General features: G+C 39.5%; 1 protein-coding gene across 1 annotated transcript in view; it reads right to left on the bottom strand.

Annotated features, from left to right (window-relative positions):
- LOC112214847 (mucin-2-like) overlaps positions 1-10783 on the bottom strand; it is a 51963-nt gene that overhangs the window by 29102 nt on the left and 12078 nt on the right. The window contains exons 6-9 of the mRNA XM_042297819.1: positions 9340-9761; positions 9010-9074; positions 8745-8929; positions 7939-8144 (exon numbers count right to left, since the gene is read on the bottom strand). Coding sequence (XP_042153753.1) covers positions 7939-8144; positions 8745-8929; positions 9010-9074; positions 9340-9761 — 878 coding nt within the window. The remainder of the gene's footprint in view (positions 1-7938; positions 8145-8744; positions 8930-9009; positions 9075-9339; positions 9762-10783) is intronic.

The following is a 10783-nucleotide window of genomic DNA, read 5'->3' as shown; positions in this document are numbered from 1 at the left end:
TGAGGAATTGAAAAACTGAATGGTTGAAAGAGATGGGGGGAAAGGAGTGGCTAATAAGTCTGGCTGCACATCTGACTGGCTGACTTACTGCAAATTGAGAAATTATGTGACTAAACTCAACAAAAAGAAGAAGAAACTGTATTATGAAGCAAGGATCAATGTTATAAAGAATTATGGAAAAAAACTTTGGAGTACTTTAAATGAAATTATGGGGAGAAAGACAAATTCAACTCCTAAATGGTCTTCAACCGATCGCTGCCTGCACCTGTCCACCTGTCCAACATCACTACTCTGGACGGCTCTGACTTAGAATTTGTGGACAACTACAAATACCTAGGTGTCTGGTTAGACTGTAAACTCTCCTTCCAGACTCACATCAAACATCTCCAATCCAAATTTAAATCTAGAATTGGCTTCCTATTTCGCAACAAAGCATCCTTCACTCATGCTGCCAAACATACCCTTGTAAAACTGACCATCGTACCAATCCTCGACTTCGGCGATGTCATTTACAAAATAGCCTCCAATCCCTGCTCAATAAATTGGATGCAGTCTATCACAGTGCCATCCGTTTTGTCACCAAAGCCCCATATACTGCCAACCACTGCGACCTGTACACTCTCGTTGGCTGGCCCTCGCTTCATACTCATCGCCAAACCCACTGGCTACAGGTCATCTACAAGACCCTGCTAGGTAAAGTCCCCCCTTATCTCAGCTCGCTGGTCACCATAGCAGCACCCACCTGTAGCACGCGCTCCAGCAGGTATATCTCTCCGGTCACCCCCAAAACCAATTCTTCCTTTGGCCGCCTCTCCTTCCAGTTCTCTGCTGCCAATGACTGGAACGAACTACAAAAATCTCTGAAACTGGAAACACTTATCTCCCTCACTAGCTTTAAGCACCAGCTGTCAGAGCAGCTCACAGATTACTGCACCTGTACATAGCCCATCTATAATTTAGCCCAAACAACTACCTCTTTCCCAACTGTATTTATTTATTTATTTTGCTCCTTTTCACCCCATTATTTCTATCTCTACTTTGCACATTCTTCCACTGCAAATCTACCATTCCAGTGTTTTACTTGCTATATTGTATTTACTTCGCCACCATGGCCTTTTTTTGCCTTTACCTCCCTTATCTCACCTCACTTGCTCACATTGTATATAGACTTATTTTTCTACTGTATTATTGACTGTATGCTTGTTTTACTCCATGTGTAACTCTGTGTTGTTGTATGTGTCGAACTGCTTTGCTTTATCTTGGCCAGGTCGCAATTGTAAATGAGAACTTGTTCTCAACTTGCCTACCTGGTTAAATAAAGGTGAAATAAAATAAGAATAAATCAAATAAAAAATCAAATGGCTTATTCATCACAAAACCATTTGATGTTGGCAATTGTTTTAATGACTTTATTGACAAAGTCTGAAAACTTAGGCAGGAAATGCCAACAGCGAGCAGTGAGCCATCATATTCATGCGTAAAAAACTAATAATGAATGAAAAGCATCGCAGGTTTGAATTTTGTAATGTTATTGTGTGAGAGGTAGACAAATTATTGTTATCGATTAATAATGACAAAACTCCTGGCATTGACGACTTTGATGGAAAGATACTGAGGATGGTAGCTGACTCTACAGCCACTCCTATCTGTCATATCTTTAATCTGAGCCAGAGGAATGTCTTTGTCCTGAGTCCTGGAAGGAAAGAAAAGTAATTCCGCTACCCAAGAGTGGTAAATCAGCATTTACTGGTTCTAACAGCAGACCTATAAGCTTGCTGCCAGTTTGGCCAAATACAATGCTATTTCTCTGTAAACAAAAGAACAACAGACTTTCAGCATATTGATAGAGAAGGGCACTCAACAAGTACTGCACTGACACAAATGACTGATGAATGGTTGAAAGAAGTTGATAAGAAGAAGATTCTGGAGAGCTGTATTGTTAGATTTCAGTGCACACTTTTATATTATTGACCATAACCTTTTGTTTAAAAAATGTATGTGTTATGGCTTTCTATCTAATAGAACTCAAAGGGTTTTCTTTAATGTAAGCTTCTCTTATGTCAAACATGTAAAATGTGGAGTACCACAGGGCAGCTCTCCAGGCCCTCTACTCTTTCTAATTTTACCAATGACCTGCCACTGGCATTAAAATGGGAAAGTTTTTTTTCTTCAAAAAATGACATTACTGCCTCTACAGTTCCAAGAGGTTAATGCAACCGCTGTGTCAGATTTCAATTTTTTTTAATGGAAAAAGCAAACCTTGCAGTAATCTGAGACGACGCTCAGAAAATAAATAAAATGATCCGCCATGTTGGAGTCAACAGAAATCAGAAATCACATTATAAATATTCCCTTACCTTTGATGATCTTCATCAGAATGCACTCCCAGGAATCCTAGTTCCACAATAAATGCTTGATTTCTTAGATAATGTCCATTATTTATGTACAGGTAGCTACTTTTGTTAGCGCTTTTAGTACACAAATCCAGACGCTCGTGCAGGTCAATCCGAACGTCAGACGAAAACTTCAAAAAGTAATATTACAGGTCGAAGAAACTTGTCAAACTGAGTATAGAATCAATCTTTAAGGTGTTGTTATCATAAATCTCCAATACAATTCCAACCGGAAAATTCCTTTGTTTATAGAGAAGCCATGGAAAGCAGGTCACTATTATGTGAATTGCGCATGACCAGCCCTTGGCTCTCTGCCAGAGACCTGGCTCATTCAGCTCCCATTGAGCCCCACAACACAGTAGAAGCCTAAGTTTCTAAAGACAGTTGAAATCTAGTGAAGCCCTAGGAAATGCAACTTCATCCATATCCCACTGTGAATTCAATAGGGACTGGGTTGAAAATCGACCAATCTCAAATTCCTTTCTGTTTGGATTTCTTCTCAGGTTTTGCCTGACATATTTTTTTATTTTTTTTACTAGGCAAGTCAGTTAAGAACAAATTCAAGTTTCTAAAGACAGTTGAAATCTAGTGGAAGCCCTAGGAAGTGCAACTTCATCCATATCCCACTGTGAATTCAATAGGGACTGGGTTGAAAATCGACCAATCTCAAATTCCTTTCTGTTTGGATTTCTTCTCAGGTTTTTGCCTGCCATATTTTTTGTATTTTTTTTTCTGGACTAGGCAAGTCAGTTAAGAACAAATTCTTATTTACAATGACAGCCTAGGAACAGTGGGTTAACTGCCTGTTCAGGGGCAGAACGACATATTTGTACCTTGTCAGCTCGGGGTTTGAACTTGCAACCTTCCGTTTACTAGACCAATGCTCTAACCACTAGGCAACCCTGCCGTCTGTGAGTTATGGTATACTCACAGACATCATTCAAACAGTTTTAGAAAACTTCAGAGTGTTTTCTATCCAATACTAATAACAATATGCATATATTAGCAACTGGGAATGAGGAGCAGGCCGTTTACTCTGGGCACCCTTCCTCCAAGCTACTCAATACTGCCCCTGCAGCCATAAGAAGTTAATGACCTTTCCACAGGTGCATTTTCAATAATTAATTGTTTATGGTTCATTGAACAAGCATGGGAAACTGTTTTTAACCTCTTTAGGGTATGTGGGACGCTAGCATCCCACCTGGCCAACATCCAGTGAGATTGCAGAGCGCCAAATTCAAATACAGAAATACTCATTATAAAAATTCAGAAAAGATACAACAGCTCACGCAAGACCCCTGACTCAATCGGCTCTTATTCCCTCATCCTTCACAGTAGAAGCATCAAACAAGGTTCTAAAGACTGTTGATATCTAGTGGAAGCCTTAGAAAGTGCAATATGAACTCATAGACACTGTATTTTCGATAGGCAACGACTTGAAAACCTACAAACTTCAGATTTCCCACTTCCTTGTTGGATTTTTTCTCAGGTTTTTGCCTGCCATATGAGTTGTGTTATACTCACAGACATCATTCAAACAGTTTAGAAACTTTAGCTTTTAGGACTGAGTAGGAGGCAGTTTACTCTGCTTACTCAGATTTTGGACCTCTGGCTGCCTTTGACCTGTTTTTGCATGCCCTCGGTTTCGGTCAATAAACATTTGTGACTCTAGCTGTCTGCATCTGGGTCTTATCCTGAGTTCTGATAACATTATTATCAAATAGCCACAGTAGCCTACTTGGCCACTGTTAAAACTGTAACTTAAAGTGGGTACAGCCTTAGTGTTCACAGTAAACGCAAACTCGAAGTTGCACAAAATTTTCACATCATTCAAGTTTGCGCTCAGCAGACTTGAAATTTGTTCAGTGCCTAATTTGTTTTGAGGTAACATTGGTTACAATGACATTTTAGTATAAACCGTGGAGGGCTGTGGAGTTTGAGTTATGTATAAACCATGGAGGGCTGAGGAGGACTGTGTAATTTAGGTTATCAAACTACATTTCTGCATGGCTGCAGCATCTGCTGGTTTCATTCTTATCATTTAACTTAACGAGTGTCTGATTTAGGGAAACCAGAGCAGTAGGCCTATAGTGTGATGCTAGCTAGATCTATTCTGAATTTTTTTAAGCCACCTTTTCTATAGCTAGCTTCAGTTAGCTTCACATTCCAATTCAGGCTCCAACCACGCTGCAAAGGAAGGATATTGATCCAACACCTGTAACTAACCCAAGCCAGGCCCGTATTGTTGTGTGCATACCTTGCTTGTACAGCCCAATGAGTCGAATGCCAATATCTTAATTGAGACAATGTTAAAAAACGCATTCCATGGACAGCTAAGTTTTTGCCTAAATCAAAAGGAAAACAAATAAGTTATCCTGCAAATTCAGGCTATTGCTGCAAATAGGCTATTAGAAGTGCAGACTTTCTTTTAATATGGCCGTCTTTGGTTTACCTGAATGGTGAGCCACCTTCGTGTCAACGGTTATCCTGAGTTGAGTTCAGAATTGACCAAAGTTAGCTCATGAACATCTTTATCCCATTATTAGTATACTCCTCGGGTTTGTAGACTCCTCAGTCAATGACATTTGTGTAAGGGAGGAATGCAAACCTGCATATATGGCAGCCCAGGGGAACTGGAGTTTGACCCTGTGGCATGATGTTATGGAATCCTATAATCACCCTGGATTATAACTGGGGGGGTTCGGAACTATGGGACAGCATAAACTGATCCATCAAAACAGGTTCTCTGTCCTTGAAATCTTTCTTCGATTGATTTGACAGTATATGGGTAAGATAATACACAGTAAAACTCCTGTTCAATGACACAACAACTTTATTAAATACTTTTTTTTTTTTTATTCTGACCATGATTGATTTATTTATACCCCTCTTTCATTCTAGAATGGAATCATTTTACAATTGAGCTCACAGGATACAGTACTTGTTTTTGTTTTGAAAATATATGCTAATGCGTGATTAAGCAATAAGGCATGAGGGGGTGAGGTATTTCAAATCAAATCTAATGTTATTTGTCCCATACATGTGTTTGTGTTTCTAGCTCCAACAGTGCAGTAATATCTAACAAGTAATATCTAATAATACACACAATCTAAAGTAAAGGAATGGAATTAAGAATATATAAGTGTTTGCATGAGCTGTGTCAGAGCGACATAAACTAAGATAGTATAGAATAGAATAGAATACAGTATATACATATGTGTCACGCTCTGGCCATAGAGAGGTTTTTATTATCTATTTTGGTTAGGCCAGGGTGTGACTAGCGTGGGCATTCTATGTTAATTTTCTATGTTTTGGATAGAGGAAATAAAAGAAAGAAATAAAGGAAATAAAATACAAAATGTTTCCTGTCTTAACACTTGATGAGTTTAGTTTTTCAGAGATATTGTACGCTTCAAACTTTTTACATCTACAGTTAATCTGAGCGATATTTGTGGAATTGCATCTAGTGTTAGTCTGGCGAAAGATACATGTCTGTCTTCTCCAGAGTCTGGGAAGGCTCTTGGATGTTGTCGGCACGTTGCATTGATAATGAAGGGGCTGCGACTTCAACGTGCTACGCTGGAATCCCCTTTTCAAATTGAAAGAATCATTAAACTAGCTACCTGTTTGTCTGTCTCTAGTTGGGGCGAGGCGAATTGATTAGGAAGCGAGGAGCATTTTGCATGCGAATATCTCGCATGTGAGAACCAATCAAAGCTCAATTTCTGGGAGAGCGAATATTGCACCAACAAAACTAGCTGCTGTCCAGACCAGTGGGACACAACACTCTCTCACTGTGTACCATGTGGAAGTGTTGGGCTGATCTAGTGTAGTCTTGTTGTTCCAGTTTTTTAAAGCCAGATAGTCAGATAAACATCACAATTTGGAGCCATACTGTACCTTGTCATTCAATCCACTCATTTAGTCAACAAATAGTAAACACTACAATGGCCTGAATCTCAACAGCAGTAAGACATTGGTATAATAGATAGTTATACATGACGAAGAATAGAAAACAGAATGAAAACTACATTGACAATAGTTTAAATTGTAGAACATTTTGCTCAAAAAGGGCCTTATTTAAATCAGTTATCCAGGTTTCACTGGTTAAGTCAAAATAGAAAATAAAATATTGCTCTCATTAGTTCATAACAGCAACAGAGTGAATCAACGTTTTAGTTCATATCAGCAACAGAGCGAATCAAAAATAACCTTAAGTACATATTAAATCAAACATAATTTTTCATGGCATGGAAATAACATCGACTTATGACGGAAACCCATACACTTACACATTTTGATTGAATAGGCAGTAATTATATCACATCGTTGTGTTCAACTGCCACAAATAGTGTATCTTATGTCAGCATACAAGACTTGATTTCATTTTTGGACACTATTCAAATCATGGGTGGAATTGGGGTAGGGGTTGGAATGTGTGGGAAGTTCTCAAAGTGAAAATATGACGACACACACTATTTCGTTCTGTTGCTTGCCAGTGAGTGAAATAGTGTTTTTAGTGGGCGTTGCCACTGAGACTAATGCTGGCTGGATAGTAGCAGCGACAGAACCACCAGAAAGAATGCTGTGCAGAGACTGGTCTTGCTGCTTATTCCACTTGAGGTCACAGCTGGGATGGAAAGAGAAAAAGGAAACATGTTCAAATTAATATAGGAAGAGTGTTTGTTGCCCTGTAATGTGATTAGTGAGACAGCTGATTTGCTAAATACAACTGGAACGCAACTCATAAATTAGTGATTCATGTAGAGATAATGGCATATGATACAATGGTGAAGAAAATACAATAATTATATTTTTAGACAATACAGTGGGGCAAAAAAGTATTTAGTCAGCCACCAATACTTATTTTCCACCATATTTTGCTAATACATTTAGCTAATAAATTCATAAAAAATCCTACAATGTGTTTTACTGGATTTTTCTTTCTCATTTTGTCTGTCATAGTTGAAGTGTACCTATGATGACAATTACAGGCCTCTCTCATCTTTTTAAGTGGGAGAACTTGCACAATTGGTGGCTGACTAAATACTTTTTTTTTGCCCCACTGTATATTTATTTAACTTATAATAGAATACAAATAAATAAATAAATATGTTAACCTGTGTCGTTGACTCTCACTGAGGTGGGGTCAATGTTGAAAGCTGTGATTTTTGGGGCGGCATTTATTAAAACAGTGCCAATCTCCCTGGAAATTGGGACGGAGGAGGATCTGAATGCTAAATTCATAGTATTGATGATGGATCCAGAGCTGGGAACAAATGAGAGATAACATGTTAGATAGAAAGTGAGATCAATTTATATCAACATACAAAATGTAATGCAAAAAAAATCACCTGAATTCTGTCACAGTCAAACTGTTGAAAGAGGTGAAAGCTGATCGATAGAAAGGTTCAAGCTGGAAGACAAAACAAGAAACAGATGAAGTTTAAACAAACAACTTCCTGTTGATTAAAAGCTGACTATGTAACTGTATTCTACCCCTTTCAATAGGACATTCACATCTTCATTGTTTTTTGAGGCTCACCTGAGTTTTAATCAGTAATGCTCGGGTTTGAAAGGCCTGAGAAGATGTGTTTGATAGGTCAGAGGTAAATGTCTCTCCGCTGGACCGGAACACCACAGTCACCTTAGTGAGTGCCACAACGGTAGTTTCAGTGGTTGTAGTTGTGATGATAGCAGTAGTGATGACAGGAGTAGCCGTTGTAGTTGTGTTGTTATTTGTGGTGGGCACTTTGAAGTCAAAAGAGCAGAAAAGTTACCGTACAAGCTAATGCTTTACACTGTCTGTTCTGTGTTTGATTTTTTGATTCTTCACTTAATTTTTCCTTTAAAATATTTATATTTTTTGGGGCGTGGTTGCTCCAACTAGGTATTGCTTGTACTGCTTATTTGTTGTCTTGTATAGAAAATAAATAAAATAATTGTTCACAAAAATAGCTAGCTGCAGCAGTTCCATTCTCTCAGGTACCTGGGCTCTAACACTAACCTGGAGTAGGGTTCTGGCTGCACTTTGAATGACTGAGGGTTACTTTTTTTCTTTTTGTACCTTGTTCATTTTTTGGACGTTTGGACACCTCCCTGCCCCTCCCCCAAATTTGTCATAAAAGTAGTAGTAGTTAGCTACATGGCAAGAAATGTAATTAACTACTGAAAACACTAATTAGATATGAATTCGGTGCAACTACCACCAAGCTACTGCAAAATGTAGTTAAATTATTAGTTGAACTACATGTACATATGTAAGAATTAAATGTAACACTCAGATTTCATTCAACACTGGAGAAATTGCTGTGTATAATCGTTTTCGTTCACCCAACTTGGTTTACTCACCTTGAACAATGATGGTGGTGACATCCACTGAGAGGTTGCCAAAGGTAATGTTTGGATTGGTCACAGCTTCTTTCAGTGTATCCCTAATGTCAGTAACCTCAGGGACAGATTGAGTGGAGGTCTCATTGAACACCAGTTGGACCTCTGCCTGTGTTTCTGCATCCATACGGGAATGGAAAATAGGTCTGCAAAAGGTCATAAAAGGTCATGAACAGTGGCATGCCAAAGGTTAAAAAGAATAGAATAGAATATAATGGAATATTACGTGAATCCAAGAACAATCGTCCGGATGAAAAGGATCCCATATTTTGCTTTGTAGATCACATCGAACTGTAAGGAATGGTACAAACAGGAGAACATTTGAATGATTTAACACACAAAAACATTTCTATATATTCCAATCCACATAGCTAAGCCCTAGTTATTAAAGATAGATATTGGGGAATATAAATCAATATGTAGTGATGGAGACTAATTGTCGCCTGATTAGAACAAATGAAAGATGTACTTTAACATATAGATTTTCCAACAATCGCCATACATTATTGATGGTCATACACCCAATATGAACAAACTCTGAATTTCTAGGACTTACCACTGCAGTAATAGTTACTGCAAGTTCTTGGAATTGTGTACTTTGAGGGTCATTTAAAGCTTCTACAAACACTTGTTGTATGACGAAAGACACCACTGGAGCAGGTTGAAGATGTGCAGTTGTAGTAGTTGTTGTTGCAGTTGTTGTTGTTGCTGTACTAGTAGTAGTAGTATGTGTTGTTGTAGTGGTTGGTGCATTGGTTGTTGTGGTAGTTGGAGCTGTGCTGGTAGTTGTTGACAGTGGTGATGCTGTCCTTGACACTGTAGTTGTGGGGGCCACATATGTAGTGGTTGTAGTTGTGGGTCTCGTTGTAGGAACGGTAGCACGAACAGGGACAGGTTCTCCAGTTGTTGTGGTGGTAGTACCAGCCACAGTGGTAGTAACAGAAGTTGTAGGAGGAACAGTACTTGTTGCAGGAGCAGCTAAGTTAAAACATAAAATAGACATTTCAACATCTCTTTAAGGCTGTGTGGCAGTATAACACAGTCATCGTAACAGATGGAAGTATAACATGATGCTCTTATATTGACAACCAAATCATTAAATGTTGGGCTTTAATGTAATTCACTTCCGACAGCCTGTAAACAGGTTGCAACATTTCACATGGACCACTTCAGCTGAAAACCATTTCTAATGTTTACAGTACATTCAGACCCCTTGAATTCCTGCCTGCACTGAGCCTGCCGTCCATCCTGTAACTTTGCCCCACCTATCTTGATTACTGACCTCTGCCTGACCTGTCCCTGAGCCTACCTTCCGTTCTGTACCTTTGCTCTACCTATCTGTATATTGACCCCTGCCTGCCCTTGACCTGTCTCTTGCCTGCCCCTGTTGGATTAATACACTATTTTTACTTCAACGTTGTCTGCGTCTGGGCCTTACCTGAAATGTGTTAGTACAAACTGGCCACAACTGACCCAGCAGACCCGTGCCAGCTTCTCAACGCCATCTTCTCCCAAGGAGCCACCTTAGAGAGGTACGAGAAATTGCTTCGTGACCTTATGGACATTTTGCTGTAGCATTGTCGCCAGCGAAATGGCAATACAGGATCAACACGAAGAGTTGTCTGTGTTGCAGGACTCTTGGTCATTTTGTATCCTCTTGTCCTTTAAAAGAACAGGCCCACCGGTAGGAGCGAGTACTCTGGTGGGCCATATGGAGAACTTTTCTGCTTCTCTTACTCGCACCCCTTTTCATGCCATTCTACTGTGGGGAAACCAGTCCAAATCTCTTTGCGTCCTCATTGACTCTCGAGCCGACGAGAGCTTTTTGGACGCTACCCTGGCTTCCGATTTGAACATCCCCACTCAGCCCCTCTCCATTCCCATGGATGTTAGAGCACTGGATGGGCGCTCTATAGGCCGGGTCACTCATTTTACCACTCCCATCAATCTATGGGTGTCAGGGAATCACAGCGAGACTATTCCATTTCTGCTCATCAAGT

This window comes from Oncorhynchus tshawytscha, linkage group LG15 (genome assembly GCF_018296145.1).
Source record: "Oncorhynchus tshawytscha isolate Ot180627B linkage group LG15, Otsh_v2.0, whole genome shotgun sequence".
Classification (NCBI taxonomy): domain Eukaryota; kingdom Metazoa; phylum Chordata; class Actinopteri; order Salmoniformes; family Salmonidae; genus Oncorhynchus; species Oncorhynchus tshawytscha.
The sequence above is the reverse complement of the archived record's forward strand: the minus strand, read 5'-3'. Positions and strand labels throughout refer to the sequence as shown.